The sequence below is a fragment of the Malaclemys terrapin genome, chromosome 1 (genome assembly GCF_027887155.1).
Source record: "Malaclemys terrapin pileata isolate rMalTer1 chromosome 1, rMalTer1.hap1, whole genome shotgun sequence".
Taxonomy (NCBI): Eukaryota; Metazoa; Chordata; order Testudines; family Emydidae; genus Malaclemys; species Malaclemys terrapin.
The window spans coordinates 110,023,949-110,045,954 of NC_071505.1; the positions used below are offsets into that span (position 1 = coordinate 110,023,949).

At 42.7% G+C, this 22,006-nt stretch overlaps 1 protein-coding gene across 5 annotated transcripts in view; it reads left to right on the forward strand.

Annotated features, from left to right (window-relative positions):
* ERC1 (ELKS/RAB6-interacting/CAST family member 1) overlaps positions 1-22,006 on the forward strand; it is a 539,904-nt gene that overhangs the window by 199,980 nt on the left and 317,918 nt on the right. For all 5 annotated transcript variants that reach the window (XM_054035177.1, XM_054035195.1, XM_054035205.1 and 2 more), the window contains one exon: positions 18,683-18,876. In XM_054035177.1, the coding sequence (XP_053891152.1) occupies positions 18,683-18,876 (194 nt within the window). The remainder of the gene's footprint in view (positions 1-18,682; positions 18,877-22,006) is intronic.

Here is a 22,006-nt window from a genome sequence, read left to right on the forward strand (position 1 = left end):
AGAATGATACAAGGAGACATCAAGTCAGATCAGAAGCTAGATATTTTTTAAATAATCCATTCTCATTTTCAGTAAATTATCAAGAAAATCAGTTCATCTCTGATCCTTTTCCTGAGGGTTAAGAATAGGAAAATAATTCAAATGTCAATTGCATTCAAAATCTGCAAAGGGTGAACTGAACTATGATAGCTACTTGTTTCTGAGGAACAAATAGGGAGCATTAATTTAGTTTATTGCATATACAGGCAAATATATACTCATCTTCAAATTGAAGAAAAACTGTGACTTTCCATTCTGTTAGAATGGTAATAATTCTTTCCTGTATACATAGGGCAGTTGTTTGTTAATTGTATCCTGAGGGAAAGGGACTAAGCAGAGGAAGGAACTGGACAAGAGAAGAAAATGTGGTGGTGGGGAGGCTGAACTAAAGGGGTGGGTAAACTTTTGGAATGTGCAGGTAAAATATTAAAATCTGTCATTGCCTGTTAATGTGTGCTGTGTCATACCTTTCCACTGTTATTCCTGGGGGAATTTCGTGCCATTGCGGTGCAGCAGAAAAATGCCCCCAGCCCCCACAGATTCTCTTTACTTTCCGCAGAAAATGTTTTCTGTGGGGAAGCAAAAAAGAAGCTTCACCAGTGCTCACTCACCCCTCCCCAACAGTTCAGGCATGTCTGTTCGGGCAGCCGGGGGAGAGGTAAATCACTGGGGGGAGGAGGGGCTGGGGATTCCCCCGCTGCCCAGGAACATGAGTCTCATCTGGGTGGGAGAGGAGGACAGAGACAGAGTTCCCCCTTCTCTTCCCTGCATAGTGCAGCCAGGTCTGGGTAAGATCAACACCTAGAAACTTTCCCTGGCTGCAGGAAGCTCTGCACCGCAGGGTGTGTATATGTGCATGGCAAGGGGGCTGGCTGAGGAGGGGGGGAGCGTCTAGATGCACGGGGTTGGGTGGACAGGGGGAGTAGCTCCCATTACAGTGACCCCTCCCCCGAACCCCCCTTGCATCAGGAGCTCCCCACACCCAGAACTCCTCCACCAAGCCCCCCAAACCGCTGCCCCGCCAAGCCTCACCCCCTGCATCGGGAGCCCCGCCCACTGAGCCCCAACCAGCTGCACCCTAACCCCCCACCTCACCAAGTCCCACTCCCCCAGCTCCCTCCCACAGCCCTAACTACCTTCACCTGGACTCCTCTGGGGAGTCCCATTACCCCTACACCCGGAACCCCCCACCAACCCCCCGTGCATTCAGATTCCCCCCGCACTGAGCTGCCTGCACCCAGATTGCACCACACAGAACCCTGGTATTCCGGAGGGAATTCTGCACCAAAATTTTAAAATTCTGCAAAATTCTGCACATTTTATTAGTCAGAATAAAGTAACACAATAACAATATAATCACACCATTTTCAATTATTTTGGTAATATATTTAAAAATACTTGTCAGCGAATAATTGAAAATGCTGTGATTATATTGTTATTTTGACAAAATATGCAGAATTTTGCAGAATTTTAAAATGTGCACAGGATTTTTAATTTTTTGATGCAGAGTTCCTCCAGGAATACACCATGAACTCAGATATACCTCTCCCTCTGTATTTTAACGACCTGCTGCATGCTGAGGCACTTGTGCAATTATTGACTATGCAAAGGCCCCCCAAAGTTGTCTCTAGTTCTACTGAGCAAAGTCTGGAATGAATTTCTTCTCTGGGTGCTATTTTCAATTCCTGATTCTGTTGTGGGTTCTCTGTGATCGTTTCTCTTTGTGCCATTGCATCCTTTCATGCTGTGAAAAGAATTTCTGCCTTTCCTTCAAGGTGTTCCTAGCAGCTGGCCCATTTCCTTTGTCTCAGCAGGTTCTGAATGCTTATATCAAAGAAGAGATTCCAATCAGGTGCCTAGTATAGTGCCTCTGCTTAAGTATAATCTTACCAAAGCTGTAATTGGGAAACTTTCCCTGTGAATCTATGAAAGAGCAACCTTACATGAAAGTCTTCCACAGTCCCTAAATTCATGTCATAAACATTGATTGTTGCTCAAAAGATATAGCTAGCAGGCACTGCTATAGTACGTATTATAGTTATGGATATGTCCAAATATTTAATTAATACCCCCTCTCATTTCCTCATAACTTGCTGAAATTTTCCATGTTTAGTCTTAACCCAGAGGTAATTTTTTTATAATTTAAGTAAAATCCATTTTATCCATTTTTGCCTTTTATAGAAAAGTGAAAAAATACCCTTTTAAAGTAAGTTTTTAAGATTGCCCCCCCCCCCCCCCCCCAGTGCCATTCAAGTGGCCGTTAAAACAATTTGACATTTTCAGAGTGGATTAGCCTCTTTTATGTGTCTGTAAAAAAATTACATAAACCAGCTCTGAATGACAAACATTTGAAAACTAAATTTAAAACCACGTTAGTAACTTGTGCTAGTGTTGGGAGCTAAGATACTGTTTTAATTATCATAGCTAGCTAGTATTGCAGGTAAAGACTACATAGAAAATTTTCAATACAGAACTGAATTGGAGAAGGGGAGAGAGATCTTCTTGTGGTCACTAATAACATTGTGATGTCCTGAGATACCGTTTCAATAGCATAGGAATAAGGATTTGAGTAAATACGGGTACATTTCCATATAGAAGATACTGAGATCTGTAATGACATCTATGGCAGTAGTGGTTCCCTTTTTTCCACCACCTTTTGCTGAGATTAAAGCCACACTGGTTTTGTGCTGCATGAGAACTCTATATGAGTGTCTCTCTCTTCTTGTGGAGTTCCTAAACTGCACAGATCAAGGAAATCTCCTTTCAACACAACCCAATTGCAGTTTGAATAGTGGTCTCTCTCTTGTCAGAATTGTTTCCCTTAGTTATGTTTCCAGTCCATAATTTAAACAGTTTCAAATAAGGTGAAATATAGTGTCCTAAAAGTCATGACCGTGGCAGCAAAGGTGAAACTGTTGGGCCGTCAGGTGAAAGAGTTTAATCCTTTGTCAGTCCTTTTGAGAAATCTTTTGTTAATCTCTAAACTTTACGTACTTCTTTGAGAAATTAACATAGTCACTACAGGCTTCCACTTCTGGTGTGGAAGGTATTTAACATTATAGTAAAATGGAGTAGTCTCAGTCAGTAGAGTGCGAGCAGTGCTGCAAAGTTATTGACATCACTTGTATTTTTTTCCTAGTTATGGAGTCCCCTGAACTCTGACTTTTAAGAGTCTGATTTTCCTGGTTTCTATTTGTTTCCTTAATAGTTACTCTATTTTGTCTGGATTCTTGTACTCTTTCTGGGTAATAACAATAGTTAACCAATCTGAATGCAGCTATTTTCATAATCACTGTATCCTTATTTTTCAGTAATGGTCCTGTGACTATACAGATCTCTGTATTCTGAACACTCTGTTCCTCTGCCGTCATTCACTCCTGTACTGAGAACTGTTGAGCTGTTTGCCAACAGTACGGACAAAAAAAAAAAAGTGGGAGGAAAAAGTAGTACAGGAGCTTCTGAATGTTGAAAGAGCACCATGGTCTCTCTTGAGTTTGCATTCCAATGAGTTAGGCTTATGGACCGGGTCTCCATTTTTGCTGTGATGAAAGAAGCTGAAGTGTCAGGGTAGGTGATAAGCCATATGGGGCCCTGGTCCAAAAGTTTCTCCTCAGAATTGTTTGCCTCTGTAGAGCTTTGCAATAGCACCTTTAGGAAAATTACATTTTCAAATATATATATGCCTCCCTCCTACTGGGGGATTGTTCAAGTGATAATCTTTTCCTCTTAGTTCTGAGTGTTCTCTTTTCCAGCTTCTCTTACCCTCTTGCCTTTCTCCTCTAGTATGGAGTGCTTTTTGTCTGCCTGGGGAGACCTAACAACAATAGAATCAGCTCCAAGGAGGAGCAAATCCTCTCCTACAGTTGTTGCCAGTGCATATCTTCTCTGCCTACAGCCATTGAGTCAAGAGCTTTTTCTGCTCTCAGATAACCCTATTTGAAAGGGGCCCACTGACCTTGGTGAAGAGAAGAATCCTGCACCGGCTGGTAGCAAAATTCCCCATCCAGAGAGCAGTTTTAGAGGCTCTGCACCAGAGGAGAATGCTAACACTGGCTCTGTGGCAGGAAAATCCCCTCCAGAATTAGCAAGTCAATGCCTTGGGCATATTCCTGAGATTCTCTTCTGCTATGATGTCCTTGATTTCAGTTAAAGGATGTAATATCTTTCCAGGGAGAGAGCGTATATGAAGCCATAAGTTCGTGAAGTATTCATCCAATTTGTGGGTTTCCTAGGATCTGACTCAATTGAGTCTGCTTGGTCTCTAGAGCTTTTCTCTTTGTGAAAAAAGAGTTTCCTGTCATTACTAGAAATCTTACAGATTAGAAGAAAAGTGCTATATTTCATTCACAGTTGATTAATATTCAGTTTCAATAATAGTGATTCATTTATTAAAAAAGAAACAGGCCTAATGCGCTCAGTTCAGCAACCCAGGAAGGAAAGCTAGAGAATGGTTACCAGGGAAATCAGGCTTTCTGTAATTTTTCTTTTCCATCAACTGTGTTCATCATTGCTTTGTTATTCTTCAAGATAATTTCCTGAACTACTTACCTATTTGATAATTGATCTAAATGAGACATTAGAAATAAAAGTCATGCCCAATCGGTTAAACTATTTGATGTGTCATCAGTAATCCTGAATGCAGCATAAGACATAAGTGTTTGAGGGTTGGGTAGAAACAGCTGGAAAGAGAGGGGGAGTGAATATTAGGATAAAGCCTTGAGCTCTGACAATGCCAAGGGTTAAGTGGTCAAATTTTGTAATATTTCAAAATTGTTAGGATTTATTACTAAACACCACAATCTTAAGTGTTGTAATAAATGAATGTGTTTACATCTGTCTTTAAATCGTTTTCTTGTTGCATCTTTTTTCTCTCACACTCTTCCTTTTTTCCAATTTCCCCCTTCTTTTCCTATCTTTTTTCTCCCTTTAGCATCCTGAAGTTTTATTGAGCCATCCATCCAAGCCAGTAAGTGCCCTGGCAAACAGGAGGGCCATTGCCAGCCCCATTTGTTTTTTTATGTGTTGCATGAATATTCACTTGTGCCTTCATATTCCTGGATCAACACACACAATTTTTGGTGAGATATTTTGAAAATGTGTTTAGAAAATAAGGGTGGGAGAAGGGGATTTCAAATGCCTGAGTAGCTGTGCTCAAAATAGCCTTGAGAGATGCTTGTACTTGTTTTGCTACTTTTGCTTAGCTTCACTTTCTATTTGGGCAGTTTGATGTAGTGCAACTCTTTCCTTTCCCCTCATGTCAGTTGCTTGTGGCATCCTGTAGCATTTCTATCACCTTTACTGTCTGTGCATTGTCACAGCAAGATTGCAATAGAATAGAATAGGCCTCTTGTGCAAAAAAGCATTCTGGTTAATCACTCACATCAGTGCATTGAAAGATGCTGATTAAGTTACAGTAAGGAGGTAGGTTGCTAAAGTACTTCGGTAACCATTGTTCCTGCTGATGCTATGCTGGTTTAGCTGTGGACCCAATTATGGAAGCTCTCTGCTTGAGGTTAGTAGGGGTATGTCTACACTAGGAAATTAGGTCGAATTTATAGAAGTCGATCTTTAGAAAGCAATTTTATACAGTCGATGGTGTATGTCCCCGCTAAGCGCAGTAGGTCGGCGGCGTGCGTCCTCAATACCGTGGCTAGCATCGACTCACGGAGTGGTGCACTGTGGGTAACTATCCCACAGTTCCCGCAGTCTCCTCCGCCCATTGGAATTCTGGGTAAAGCTCCCAATACCTGAGGGTGCAAAAACATTGTCGCGGGTGGTTTTGGGTACATGTTGTTGTCAGTCACCCCTCCCTCTGTGAAAGCAATGGCAGACAATTGTTTTGCACCTTTTTTCCGTGCAGACGCCATACCACGGCAAGCATGGAGCCCGATCAGCTCACCGCTGCTGTTGTGAGTAGGGTTACCATATGTCCTCTTTTTCCCAGACATGTCCGGCTTTTCGGCAGTCAAACCCCCGTCCGGGGGGAATTGCCAAAAAGCCGAACATGTCCAGGAAAATGGCGGCTCTGCTCCTCCCCAACTCTTCGGCTCTGTTTAAGAGCCGGGCTGCCCGAGCGCTAACGGCTTCGGGCAGCCCCCATGCCTCCAGACCCTGCACCTCCAGCCGGGCACTTCCCCGCCCGGGCTCCGGCGGCGCAGGGTCCGGAGGCACGGGGGCTGCCCGAAGCCGGTAGCGCTCGGGCAGCCCGGCTCTTAAACAGAGCCGAAGAGTCAGGGAGGAGCAGAGCCGCCGCGGCTGGAGGCTCTGCTCCTCTTTGGCTCTGTTTAAGAGCCGGGCTGCCCGAGCGCTACCGGCTTCGGGCAACCCCCCGTGCCTCCGGACCCTGCGCCGCCGGAGCCCGGGAGGGGAAGTGCCCAGCTGGGGACGCAGGGTCCGGAGGCATAGGGGCTGCCCAAAGCCCGAGCGCTACCGGCTTCACGGTTTGCCGGGCAGCCTCCAGACCCTGCGCCCCCGGCTGGGCGCTTCCCCTCCCGGGCTCCAGCTGCGCTGAGGAAGTGCCGGCTGGGGGCGCAGGGTCTGGGGGCTGCCCGGCAAACCCTGAAGCCGGTAGCGCTGGGGCAGCCCTTTCCCCCTGGCTGGGAGTGGGAGGGAGGAGGGGGTGGAGTTAGGGCGGGGAAGGGGTGGGGCGGGGCTAGGGTGGGGAAATGGGCAGGGCCAGGGCCCGTGGAGGGTCCTTTTTTTTTTATTTATGAGATATGGTAACCCTAGTTGTGAGCATTGTAAACACCTTGCACATTATCCTGCAGTATGTGCAGAACCTGCAGAAGCAGGCGAGGAGGCGACAACAGCGTGATCACGATAGTGATGAGGACATGGACACAGACTTCTCTCAAAGCATGGACCCTGGCAATTTGGACATCATGGTGGTAATGGGGCAGGTTCATGCTGTGGAACGCCGATTCTGGGCCTGGGACACAAGCACAGACTGGTGGGACTGCATAGTGTTGCAAGTCTGGAATGATTCTCAGTGGTTGCGAAACTTTTGCATGCATAAGGGCACTTTCATGGAACTTTGTGACTTGCTTTCCCCTGCTCTGAAGCGCAAGAATACCAAGATGAGAGCAGCCCTCACAGTTGAGAAGCGAGTGGCGATAGCTCTCTTGAAGCTTGCAACGCCAGACAGCTACTGGTCAGTCAGGAATCAATTTGGAGTGAGTAAATCTACCGTGGGGGCTGCTGTTATCCAAGTAGCCAACGCAATCACTGAGCTGCTGCTATCAAGGGTAGTGACTCTGGGAAATGTGCATGTCATAGTGGATGGCTTTGCTGCAATGGAATTCACTAACTGTGGTGGGGCGATAGACGGAACGCATATCCCTATCTTGGGACCGGACCACCTTGGCAGCCAGCACATAAACCACAAGGGGTACTTTTCAATGGTGCTGCAAGCACTGGTGGATCACAAGGGACGTTTCACCGACATCAACGTGGGATGGCCGGGAAAGGTACATGACGCTCGCGTCTTCAGGAACTCTGGTCTGTTTGAACAGCTACAGAAAGGGACTTACTTCCCAGACCAGAAAATAACTGTTGGGGCTGTTGAAATGCTATAGTTATCCTTGGGGACCCAGCCTACCCCTTAATGCCATGGCTCATGAAGCCATAGACAGGCACGCTGGACAGTAGTAAGGAGCTGTTCAACTATAGGCCTAGCAAGTGCAGGATGATGGTAGAATGTGCATTTGGACATTTAAAAGCGCGCTGGCGCAGTTTACTGACTGGGTTAGACCTCAGCAAAACCAATATTCCAATTTTTATTGCTGCTTGCTGTGTGCTCCACAATCTCTGTGAGAGTAAGGGGCAGATGTTTATGAGGGGGTGGGAGGTTGAGGCAAATCGCCTGGACACTGATTACATGCAGCCAGACACCAGGGCGATTAGAAGAGCACAGCAAGGCGTGCTGCACTTCAGAGAAGCTTTGAAAACCAGTTTCGTGACTGGCCAGGCTATGGTGTGACAGTTCTGTTTGTTTCTTCTTGATGAAAACCCGCCCCCTTGGTTCACTCTACTTCCTTGTAAGCCAACCTCCCTCCTCCCCTTGATCACCGCTTTCAGAGGCAATAAAGTCATTATTTCAAAATCATGCATTCTTTATTAATTCATCACACAAATAGGGGGATAACTGCCAAGGTAGCCATGTTGTATTTTATACCCATTACTGTTCACCTTTATGTCCTTAACTACTTTCTCTTTCAAAATTTGTTCCAAGACCTTGCATACAATTGAGGTCAAACTAACAGGCCTGTAGTTTTTCTGAATCATCTTTTTCCCTCTTAAAAATAGCAAGTATATTAGCAATTATCCAGTCATACAGTATGACCCCCAAGTTTACAGATTCATTACAAATCTTTGCTCTTGGGCTTGCAATTTCATGTGCCTGTTCCTTTAATATTCTTTAATATTCCCATTAACCATCCTGCCATTACCCCTAAGCTGTTTATTAGCCTCATTAAAAACTGAGGCTAAGTATTTGTTTAGGTGTTGGGCCATGCCTAAATAATCTTTAATCTCCACTCCATTCTCAGGGCTTAGTGGTCCCACTTCTTTCCTTGTTTTCTTCTTATTTATATGGCTATAAAACCTTTTACGATTGATTTTAATTCCCTTTGCAAGGTCCAACTCTGCTTGGCTTTTGGCAGTTCTCACTTGATCCCTACACTTCCTGAACTCCAAGAGATAGCTTTCCTTGCTGATCACTCACATCTTCCATTCCTTGTAGGCTTTCTGCTTTCTCTTAATCACCTGTTTGAGATACTTGGTTAGCTAATGACTTGATGAGGTCATGCGAGGGACAAATGCCTTATTTGTGACTCCTCCTGCACAGAAATAAAAAAGCAGAGGGATTTCTGCCTCAAAGTTCACCTCACGAAAGAAGCAATGCATCCTGCATCGGATCCAATCCCCAACCACAATGTAACAGATTCAAAATTCACAAGGAGCACCCCTCCAACTGCCCTTGATTCAAGGCACAAGTCTGGTGAGAAATAGTCACACTAGGAGAAACAAACCAGTTGAAGCAGATATTGACATCTCTGATAGGGCCTCGTGTTCCATGGCCACTGCGATTTCCATGAGGTGCTCTTCCTTGCAGCTCTTCCAAAGGAGCTGCAAAATACTACAGAAGATTTACCCTTCAAAGGGCCTAAACTATTTTCCAACAAAACAGAGGAAACAGTTTAGGCCACATTCTTCTAAGAGAAGGTTAAGACCTCCTTGATCTTGCCAGCTACCTTCCTTTACGGGAGGCCCTTCTCACCAGGCAGCTGCAATCTCTGGGCAGTCATTTTGACTAATTTGCTGACCATATCTCCTACTTGTGAAACGTGCCTGTTCCTCTTCCACTGTGCTTGGGCAAACATCACATCTGGCAAGTGTGGCTCAGCACATTAAAAGAGGGATATATTATCCAATTCACCTGCCTCCCTCTTCCCAACCCCATTTTCTCCATCCCTTTTCAGGCCCCTATCTCATAAGACTCCATTACTTCAAGAAGTCTCTTTGGGAACTGGGAGTGATAGAAGAGATTCCTTACCAACACAGGGGGAAAGTCTTCTGTTCGCAGTTCAGGATGGTCACCCTTTGTCAGGAACTACATGTCTTGAACCTAGGTCCCCAGGCCTCTTAAAAGTTAGGCAGTCCCAGCCTGCCACACACTGACCAGCTAACAGCTGCTAGAAGAGTAGCTGAACTCCAACAGAGAACTCCAGTCCTGGGATCTGATTGCTGGAACCCTGGGGGTCCTGATTGGTCCCCAGCCTCTATTTAAGCCAAGTACAGAAACAGAAAGCTGCCCATGCAGCTGCGTTCTCCCTGTTCAGGACTGTTGCTCCTTCACAATCTGCACAATGCTGCTGGTCTCCTGATAATCTGAGCCTGCCTCCTCCTGACACCTGATGCCTGGTTTGCCCTCTGGCCTGTCTCAGCCTCTGACCTCCAGGTATCTGACTCTTGACTCCTGCTCTAACCAGGCCAAGTCATGATGTCACTTCCCCCTTTTATATCTTCCAACTTGCTGGAAAGATCATTTGCTGTGACATGAGTCAAATAGTCTCCCTTGAGTATGTGCTATCTCTGAGAGGTTTCCATTGTTCACAGTTCCTGGAGTAATCCTTTTGAGTGTTTGTATTCTCCTCAATGAGCCATCAACGTTGTTTGGCCTTTTTATTGTTGTACCTGAAAGGCTGCTTGTGGGTGTTCCCAACCTCACAACATGTTTCAATGGCACATACATAGCGAAACTTCATATACAATGATAACACATACAACTTAATAGGATATTAATGTTCAACAGATTAAGACTTTTAAAATGATACCTCACAAAGTATACTTTTTACAAAAGATATCATACTTCTATCCCAATGGTGAATATGGGGTGCAGAATGTCTCTTTGGGGCACAGAGTGTTACAGTAACTAACCATTTTGAGGCACAGTTTTTCTGTCATCCTCCCTATTAAGAATGCACTGGATAGTAAAAACAAGTAGTAAATCTGGAAAAAGGAGGTTTTTTTCACATGTTCAGACTTGGAGAAAGAGGAGTGTGGGGAATTCTAGAGAGAACAGTGGAGATATTAACAATTGTTAAGCTACTTGGAGTACAAAACTCCCATTCAATACATTTATTAAAATGTATACTATATGCAAATAATAGACATTAATGAAATATTCTGACATGTTCCTTGCACAAAGATCAGGAAATTCATAATAAAATATTTCCCAAAAGAGAATTTTTTTTCATATCTTTCCTGCGCTAGTGTCAGCATGCAGAGTGGAAACCAGTCTCTTCGATTCCTCTTTGTCATTTGCTGATGCTTCCATTTGCTGTGTGGTGTGAAGATCAACTATTCTGCCTTCCATGCTAAGGGTGCTTCTTATGGTTTTTCTTGGATGCCCTCATTTCTTCACACCAGCTGGTTTCCACTTGACGGCTTCATGTTGGAGTCTGTGTTGGCATACAGAGTGCATGCCCCATATATGTCAAATGCTTCCTTATGATTCTGATGGAAACAAGCTGCTGCTTGGTGAATTCTCATATCTTTTTTTTGTTTGTTGGTGATAGTCTTTTTAATCAATATTCAGAGTCTTTCATAGGCATTTTATTTTTGACGGCATCTAGTTTGTTGTCTAATATTTTAGTAGATCTCCGTTCTCATAGCTGTATGTTAACACCAATATTATGTTTGAATTGAAAATTCTTGGTTTTGTTCTGATGCTGTATATCTTTGATTTACTTACATTGTTTGGTCAATGTTGTGGTGTCTTTCCTGTCCTTCATGTCATTTCCTACTTGAGGTCTCTGTTGCCTAATATGGTGCTGCCCAAGTATTTTTTTATATATAAGATAATGAATATAAAATGTGAAGGATAAAGTTATTTCATAAGAGGTAACATTTCTTTCCCAAAGGTAGTATGTTATACAACTGAATTTGGTTTTGGAAAAATTCAGCCAAAACAGTTCAGTATTTTCCAGAATGAAGATTGGAAAAAATATACATTGTTTTGCCCATGTTAAAAAAAATTCTGGCAACCTTTTCTTTTAAAAGCTTAGGTGATCCTATGCTTTTGGAGCAGGGACTTGAAATTTGGCAGAGGGTCGGCCTTTGTGTTAAGAATCTGCCTTGTCAGCCCTGTATTTATCCACTCAAATTTGGCCTTGTTATAAGCTTTTGAAAAATCACAGTTTGCACATGCTCAGTAGAGACTTTTTAGATTTTAGCAGCTAAATTCCCCTAGGATTCTGTCCACACTGAGCATGTTTCAGCCTGGTGCTGACAAGAACTTTCTCTGCAATTGAAGTTTTGGACTGCTGTATTTTGATTTAGGTCTGGGCTTCTGAACTGAGCGCAGGGGACCATATCTCTCCCAATGACCACCCTTCTGGGGCCAGGCAGCTGACTTATCTGGATGCAGAGGGGACAAGAGTCAGAGCTGTGTGTGTGTGTGTGTGTGTGTGTTGTGGGGAGTAGATTAGGATAAGGTGCCAGAATGTAGAGCAGAAACTGGGTTGGGAGGCTGGCAGGGGCAAGGACAGGGAAACTTTCACTGTAAGTTGGGGTGGGGCAGAAACTGGGGATTGGTAGTGTAAAGAGAATGGGAGCTGTTGGGGGGACTGTGGCTGACTAGACAAGAGGACAGAGAGACAGGATGGGGGAACTGGGAGGGAGACTGAGATCGAATGAGACGCCAAGGATTGGGAGACTGGGAGTGGGTGGACAAGGAGACTTGGAGACTAGGATCTGGGCTGGGGGACTGGGAAGGTGATTGGGACGGGGAGGGTGGTGGAGAGGTTTGGAGTGGGGGGAGTGTAGTTGGGCAAGATTAGGACTGACTGGGCAAGAAGACTTGAATTTGGATGAAGAACCTAAGCAATGGAGACTGAGAGTGGCTGGATGAAGAGCATGGGACTGGGAGGAGGAGTCAGGAGTGGGGAAGAGATACAGGACTGGAGAAACAGCAGGTTCAAGGTGATGGTACAGAAGAGGTCTTGCATCAGGGAATGGGCAAAGGACTCTGCGCTCCATAGAGCCCATTTCTCTCCAGAGCTTGTAACAGAATTCAAGATTCCTGAGTCTCATAATTCCTCTGATGTCAGCAAGTATCTATGAAACTCTCATCTTCCTCTTGAATTGGTCCACATAAAGGATGACAGCCTAGTACAGCTGTTAGTTAGCTCAAGTGGCAGAGATCTGCATAGTGGATCTAAAGGTTCCAACTTTGCTAATAGTCATAGAGTTTAAGGCCAGAAGAGACCACCAGATCATCTAGTCTGATCTCCTGTATATCACAGGCCATCAACACCACCCAGTACGCACACATAAAACCCATCAGCTGAAATTAGACCAAAGTATTACAGCCTGCAGGAAACTAAACTGTTATGTCACAGATAGGGACTGAGGTCAGGTCTACACTAAAAGGTTAATTTCACTCATCTATGTCGCTGAGGGGTGTGAAAAATACACAGCCCTCAGCTTTCTAGTTAAGCCAATCTAACTTCTAATGTAGACAGCACTCGATCAATGGAAGAATTACTCTCGGGGAGGTGGATTACCTACGCTGATGGGAGAACCCCTCCGTGGGCCTAGGTAGTGTTCACACTGAAGCACTACAGCAATGCAGCTGCAGTGTTTCAAGTGTAAACAAGCCCTGAGGTGCACCACTTCTTGAGGCTCTTGCAATGGCAAGGAATTGATTGAGAGATGCAGAAGATTCCAGCAAGTGGCCTGCACCCCATGCAGAGAGAGTTATTGGAAACTGTTAAGGCCAGATCTTTGCTATCTGGTATAGTTCTGGCTCTTAGAACTCCCATTGACTCATAAGTAGCAAGCACTAGGTTTGGTGCTTAGATGTTTTCACGATGAAGACCTTATTTGCAAGCTCTTTTAAGCAGGGATCTGTCTGCAAACTCCAAAGCCGTGTGTTAATGTGATCCCTTTACTTAAGGGTCTTGTAAAAACTTAATAAGCCTACTCTGAGTTTTTGAGTTGGTGACACACACAATGAGAAACCAGGAGAACTTTAACTTTGTCTGTTTCTATAAGGTCTGTTGCACTTGCACAGCATGGGTCCTAAACACTCATTTAAAATACTCAACCAACCACTTGATGTTTTACTTCTCTTCATATTTTCAGTGTTGTCACTTTGTTTGTTTGTGGTTTTGTTTGCTGTCTGTGTCGCTTTATTACTTATTTTTGCTTTTCTATGTGTGTGAAGTATTAATCAAATTAAGAGTTGACATCCCATAGAAATTGTATAAGCCTGAGTGATTGCCCTTTACTCTCCTTTCCAGTATCAAAAAATATTGTATTAATATTTGCGATGAGAGCATGACTGTTTCTAGTTGACTCAGATTTGTATAGCATCTTAAAGCTGAGCTATGTGTGCAGATAATATGCATGCAAGAGGGATAGTTTTTGGAACTGCAAAAGTATGTAGCATGCTAGTGTTTTGGCAGATGCTTCATTTTTCGAGAACAGCTTTCCATGAAAACTTAGTTATCTATGGTAGGAGTATGTTATTAAATTGGGCCTCTGGTGCATATTTTTTATGCTTACACTTAATGGCCATGCCTTTGTTTTATTTAAATAGCTGTTTTCACTATGCCAAATTTTGGTGTGTTTACTAGCTTGAGTTGTTAGGATGATAAAATACATGTACTCCAAGGGCAATGTTAATTTTCTTTTTATTTGATTTCATATTAAATAAACATCTTAAGCAGTGCTCCTTGTTAATTATCCCTTGTTTTAATATTCTTTCTTCTTCTTCCATACCTATGAACTGTTTAAAAATATATATTTAGGTTTTTTGTTTGTACTGTGGCGCACATCCACACATTACCTTGATATTGATGCTGCACATAACAACATTCATTATATACATGGATGGAAAATATTAGAGAGAACATTGGAGCACTATACTTGGTGAATTTGTGCAGTGTTCAAATATTACATTGAAGAGTTATTTTTATTTAAAAAAATCAATGTAACGGCAGGAAAAGACAGTATACCAGAAATATATAGAATGTGCAACATGGCCAGGTTAACTTGGCAATAGAAATTTCAACTTTCTTACATTTCACAGAATTATAGAATAGTAGAGCTTGAAGGAACATCAAGAGATTATCTAGTTCATACTCCTACGCTGAGGCAGGCTCAAATACACCTAGACCATTCCTGACAGGTGGTTTTCTAACCTATTCTTAAAAACCTTCAGTTATGGGGATTCTACAACCTCTCTTGGTGTAACCCCGTACTTAACTATCCTTATAGTTATAATATTTTTCCTGATATCTAACCTAAATCTCCCCTCCTGTGGGCTGACTAAGTTGATTACTTCTTGTCCTAGTTTTAGTGGCCAGGGAGAAAAATTGATCACCATCCTCTTTGTAACAGCCCTGAACATATTTTTGATATTCTTTTTTAATGGTCACTGTGCATCATTCATGTTTCATTAAATTTAAATGCAAAAAACTGTCCAAAGAGGGACAAATAATGAAATTTCTTGTACTTAATGTTGATGTTTGAGTCTCAATTAATGTTTGAAGTTTGCACCTCTGTGAGATGATGGAGAATGAAATGATGAGAAGATGGAGTGGAAAGAGAGAACTTTCTTCATCTTTGAAGTGAACAGCATGGGGGAGGAGTAAGACCTAGTCTGCACACAGTTTTTGTACTAATTTAACAATTTTGGTTAGGAGCGTGGTTTGTTTTTTTAATCAAAATTGTTAAATTAGTGCAAACCATAGTGTGGACACAGTTATATCGGTATAAAGGTACTTATACTGGTGTAGCTTATTCCACTAAATGTATAACTTTTAAGGGTTGTGCTGCGTTAACTATACTGGTTTCAAACAGATATAGTTAAAGCGGTACAAAAATGTTGTGTATTCAAGCCGTAAATTTCAACTTTTGCGGCAGGTACTGTTTTTGCGTGAAGACTCTGTCCTTCAAAGCTGGGTTAACAGGACACCAACACAATTATTTATGTTGGCTCTTCCTTGGTAATAGAAGAGGACAGTTATTTTAAAATCAGAGTTTAGAATTTGCCAAATATTGCATCGAGCAAAAATTATGGAAACACCATAAATTCTTGGGATAAATAATATTTTAACACCTATGATTTTCTCCTGTTGATTTTTCCTGAAGTTAAAGCACTGGGGCTTTTTTTTCAGTACTTTGCTGTTTTCTTCACTGAGCTATTTACAGTAGCCATAATGGAAAGCGTACCAGGAGCAGCTTGAGTGCAGCCTATCCTGTGTCAGCTGAGTCATTGATAAGGCCTGGGAGGGAGAATGTACAGTGATCTATCCACCTTAAACAAAAAAAATATTTTTAGTTACTTTCAATTTTTTATAATCTGGTCAGGGTTTTTTCCCTTCACATTTGCTTGTGAACATGCTCCTCACTGAAGATTATCTACATGCCATTTTAAAGCTATTTTTGACTCCTGTGTATGGGAGAAAATTTGTGGTAATTTTTGGAATTAGGAGAAAAGAGGGATTTTTTTTTTATTGTTATCCTTGCATAACTCAGATAGCTATGTTCAAACTGCCCTTCCAAAACTCACCATTGAACAGAGATGAAACATGGTTGATTTTAGTCCAAAATCAACGTTCAAAAAAGTTGTGTGTGAAAATGAGTCTACAAATGAAACTGTTTTTGCACTGTTTGCTATCATACAACTGTGATAATGCGAGTTAGATTTTGACAAATAGGCTAGGAATTGCACATTTAAAAAGGAGAAAGACTTTGTGTTTTCATTAATATTTGATCATCCCTTTCTTTCAAGTATCTGAGTGCTTTATAACTTTGAATGTTATCCCCATTTTACCGATGAGAAAACCCAGACAAAGAAAGATTAAATTACTTTTCTCATGTTTCACAGCAAGTCAGTGTCCAGAATAGAATCCTTATGTTATTCCCAGTCTCTAAATCAGACTACCAAACCATCCTGCTTTTGGTACCCAGGCACAATGGAAGAGCTGCCTTAATGCCTTTATTACTGTGTTCCTTTGTACACTGACAATGAAATTAGTGGATTATACCTTAATTGTACACTTTTTGCTTCTTTGTATATTATAGGAATGGTATTGTTTGTATTTGAATTTCCTTTTTCAGTGTAAAAAATGTGGTGTTGAAGGGTGCCCCATAGTGTTAAATTGGGATTATATCCAATTTCTGCTCTTCTAGATCTTTATGCAAGTTTTTAAAAAATCGAAATGCATTGGCTTTCTCTCTTGTATGATAACCGAATACAGTAGGATTTAAGACATGGTCACATAAAATGCATTGTCTGTGTAACCCACAAATTGAACCAAAGCCAGTCAGTAATTCATAACCACAAACTGGTTTCCAGTTTCCATAAGATCACATGCCATTTTCGTTGTGTGTGGTTGAGAGTATCTTACATACCAGCATTCTGTGTTGTCTTTACCTGTAATGAATATAGTGTATAGTGTAAACAGCCCTCTAATTCTATAAGAACCAGACACACTGACTTGTTCCATTTTCTAAAATGGAAAATGTACTTCCTTCTTCTTTTGGTAGTGTCTCTTGGGTAATTGTCAAGATACTTTTATTAACACAGAATAATATTAAATAGTAGAGTCCTGACTGTAGATCTCCATTAGCCGTTATAGCTTATTTAGGATGAGAGAGCTCAGTAATCTGGCTAGCAGCCCAGTTTTATATTTTTTCACATTTCCTGATTATCTGATTATGTATTTTGGATTACTTTAAAGGGTCTGGAGGAGCATTTGTTAAAACAAACATTTTGAGAGGTTGGGGATGCAACCATATTCAGTAGGGAAGAATTCAGGCTGTGTCTATGGTGAAAAATCAGGCTTAACTCACTTCTGTCTTATTGTGGTCTCTCCTAGGACGCATTGCTTATAGTACCTTTTATGTTTGCTCTATTAGTATATTATAATTGCTCCTTTGGAAGCAGCAAATTATAATACTGATATTTATATGCTGCTGTAGTTATAGCTTTGATTACATTTAAAAGTGGCTCTTGGACTCCCAGTGTGGTGGGTTTAGGTTTGCCACACTTCGGGACAAAATCTTGGCGCCTTGTCAATCCCCTTTCCACAGTAGTGCAAAGGGAATTGAAACATCAGCCATGTCATAGGTGTCACAGTGTGCTCTGGTAGTCTTGGCTGGCAGAGCAGCTTTTGGGAAACTGCAATCCACTGGAGCAAGTTTGACCAGGCCTGAAGCTGCTTTTACTTACTTCAAGGGCTAGTTTAGCATCCGAGATCAAGGAGGAGTAGAAAGATAGCATCAAGATGACTATGTCCTTTCCACCTACTTCCCTCCAGGATATGCTGAAAACTCTTCTGTGTTAACTGGGAATCTAATCCTTGGTTTGTTAGTTTAAATTCCAATATGTATATCCATTACCCTGTATTTTTACCACGCTTGGGAACTATTGGATTCAAATTCATTGCACTGTTCCTGTACACAAAACAGTGGAACTAGGCTCTTTGCTGGGGTCACTTTGTCCTGAGCCTTCTCATTACAGTGTTTCTCTGTGCGCTAAAGTGTGATTTCTAGAAGTCCTTATACTTTCATCTCTCCAAGTCCTAAATATACTCTCAAGTGCATTCCTTTTTTATGAGTAAGTATAATTATATTCCTTGATTCCGCCCCTCCCCCATCAATATCCCATTACCCTGCACTGTTTTTCTTCCTCATGAAGAGATCAGCTTCAGTTTTTATTTTTAAAGAGCACAGTTAATGCTGCTAACAGGGTGGTGATGGGTGCACTGGAGTGTTATGCGTCAGATGCGGGTTAGGCTTCTGTTTGTAGACTTTTGTTGGGGTGCTGAAAAGATGGGACTAAATAGGCGTATATTTGGAAAAAATAATTTTTGAAGTTACTTGTTTTCTTTCTGAGCTGCCAGCATGGTTAAAAAACCCATACAAAATATCTATTTCATTATTCATCTCCTATTAACTATCCCACTGATGCAATGTAACTTACAGGAACTTTGTGTCCATGATATTTTCCATTGTAATGGATGAATTTATCATTTAGAATTAGCTATTTGGGTACTTTGTGCCCTGCAATGATTGTGAATATGTTATACATGTGTGAGAGATGGTTCTTGAACTGATTTCTTTGCAGGCTCATGAAGCTACACTGGAGGCCAAGGCCAGCCCAGAGCTGAATGACCGATTCCAGCAGCTGGAGCGGGAGGTGGCACTGTACCAGGAAGACACCAGTAAGGCTCAAGCTGAAGTGGATCGTCTTCTGGAAATCCTGAAGGAGATGGAAAATGAAAAGAATGATAAAGATAAAAAGATAGCAGAACTTGAGAGGTAAGAGGGATGTATGGGTACAAGGGAGAATTGGGGCTGAAGGAAGTGGAAATTGATTATTCAATTTCTTCTTTTCTCAGTAATCCTTAAGTGCCTGTGTTGGGAAAATCTGCTCTGGGTTTTGCTTCTTTGGTCCTTGACCTCAGTTTCTTAAACAAGTTTAAAGATGCCTGGCTGCAGTTCTCTGACTGGATGTTAAGAAAATAGATCTGATGCATCTGAACTATAAGAGAAAAGGAGATGGGAGGAAAAGTTGCTGAAATCATTGTGTTCATTGAGGAAGAGAAATAAATGAAGTTTATGCTTCTAGTTAATAAACTGTTGAAATATGGCTGACATCCAACACAGACTGGGCAAATAGATTTGTAGGGACTGGAATTCTAATTGTTGCTGCAAGTCCCTTTGACAGATGCTGTGGAATACTCATAGAAACAGAAGTGAACTTCAAATATGTTCCCTCTGCTTCATGTAAACTGTTTTTGTCCAAACCATACTTAACTCCACCACTTTTTTTTCAGTTATTTCTCTCTCTCTCTACATTCGCGCCATGGTGCTTTATTTTTCTAAATCCTATTCATTTTCTGGTTGGGGAATTATGTCATGTGTGGTGATGCCACTGGCCTTTGCGATCAGAATCACTAGCAATAGATTTCATGGAAGGCATGGAAACAGCTTCTGTCTCCTTAATGTAGTCTCTTCTCTCCCTCAGCAAAATGTCAGGATGGATACTCCTGGGGGAATTCTGCGCCACTGCACATGTGCAGAATTTGTGTTCCCCACAGATTTCTTTGCTTCACTGCAGAAAAATGACTTTCTGACGGAGAAGCAAAGGGAAGCCACAAGAGCAATATGTTTTGGGTGCCCAGGGCAGCTGGCAGAGAGATAAATCACTGCGGGTCAGGAGGCAGGACTGGGGAAGACCCAGCTGGTGGCTCCCACCCTGCGTTGGGATCAGCTGCTAGTCAGAGCTGGGCCGGGGAGGACGGGACTTCCTCTTTTCCTGCACGGCATCTGGGGCCGGGTCAGACCCACCTCCAGATTTCTCCCCTGGCTGCAGGAAGCTCTGCAAACTCCCCCGCTTCCTGTATCCGTCGCTCCTTAGCTGCAGGGGGAGGCATCCCTCTAAAGGAAGCTGCCCCCCCCATCTGCCCAACCCCCGTACATTCAGACCCTCCTGCCGAGTGTCACCCCCCACACTCAGAACCCCCCCACCCCAATGAGCCCCATTCCGCCTGCACCTGGACCACCCCGACGAGTCACCCACATCCGGGTCCCCACCCCACTGAGCCCTAACGAGTTGAACCTGGATCCCCACCCCGCTGAGCCCCACTCCCCCAGCATCTGGACCTCCCATTGAGCCCCCACACCCAGATCCCCCCTGCCGAGCTCTATCCCCCCACACCCAGACCACCCCACCGCCGATCCTCAACCACCTTCACCTGGACCCTCTTGCAAAGTCCAATTACTGTTGCACCCAGAACCCACAACAAGCCCCTATACATCCAGATCCCCCACTGAGTTGCCTGCAGCCAGATTGCCCCACACAGAATCCTCTCAACCCACCTCTGTGCAGCCAGTGGCCTATGCTTCTCAGTGCCATGATGGAGCCTCCACATTTATTTGACCAATAAAATTTGCAGAATTTTGCAGAATTTTAATTTTTTTGGTGCAGAATTTTAAATATTTTGGCACAGAATGCCCTAGGAGTAGATGTAAGATAAGTAAGGACAGCAATGTGTTACTTTCTGACTTTCTATTTTGTAATGTGCCAAGCACCTTTTGGGACTTTTTAAGCTCTAGTATTGAAAATAACATATATTTTGTTTGCTTTGATAGTCACTTTGAAAAACAATTAGCCTGGGAAAACTAAATGAAAATTTGTATTTTTCACAAATGCCATGTGGCATGTTGAACACTTTTTTTTGATACTAGAGTGGCTTCTGTATGTTATCCCATCAGGACTTAACTGCATTGCATTTAGTGTCAGGAAAACTATAAAAGTTGAGGAAGAGACTGTGACGGGTTGGATCACAGAAACCCCCTTGGGAGCTGCCACCAGATGTGCCAAGACTACCCCTGCTTCTGTTTTCCCTGCCAGCTCAGGACTTCAGCACCCTGTCTTGCTGAGCCAGACACTCCCGTCTGGCTCCAGACACAGACCCAGGGTCTGAATCACTTGTCCCAAAGCTGCAAGTTTACCTGAAAACAGCTCGCAGTAGCGTGCTTGTCTTTAGCACTCAGATGCCCAACTCCCAATGGGGTTTAAACCCAGATAAATCCGTTTTACCCTGCATAAAGCTTATGCAGGGCAAACTCATAGATTGTTCGCCCTCTATAACACTGATAGAGAGATATGCACAGTTGTTTGCTCCCCCAGGTATTAATACATACTCTGAGTAAATTACTAAATAAAAAGTGATTTTATTAAATACAGACAGTAGGATTTAAGTGGTTCAAAGTAGTAACAGACAGAACAAAGTAAGTCACCAAGCAAAATAAAATAAAATGCGCAAATCTATGCCTAATCAAACTAAATACAGATAATCTCACCCTCAGAGATGCTTCAGTAAGTTTCTCAGACTGGACACCTTCCAGGCCTGGGCACAATTCTTTCCCCTGGTACAGCTCTTGTTGCAGCTCAGGTGGTAGCTAGGGGATTCTTCATGATGGCTTCTCCCCCTCTCTGTTCTCTTCCCCCCTTTATATATCTTTTGCATAAGGCGGGAACTCTTTGTCTCTCTGGGTTTCCACCCACCCTCACTGGAAAAGCACCAGGTTAAAGATGGATTCCAGTTCAGGTGACATGATCACATGTCACTGCAAGACTTCATTACTCACTTGCCAGCACACACATATACAGGAAGACTCACAGGTAAATACAGCCATCTGCAGACAATGGGAGTCATCAAGATTCCAAACCATCATTAATGGTCCACACTTTACACAATTACAATAGGCCCTCAGAGTTACATTTTATATTTCTAGTTTTTTAGATACAAGAGTGGTACATTTATACAAATCAGATGATCACACTCAGTAGATTATAAGCTTTGTAATGATACCTTACAAGAGACCTTTTGCATGAGGCATATCCCAGTTACTTACATTCACTTATTACCGTATTTTCTCT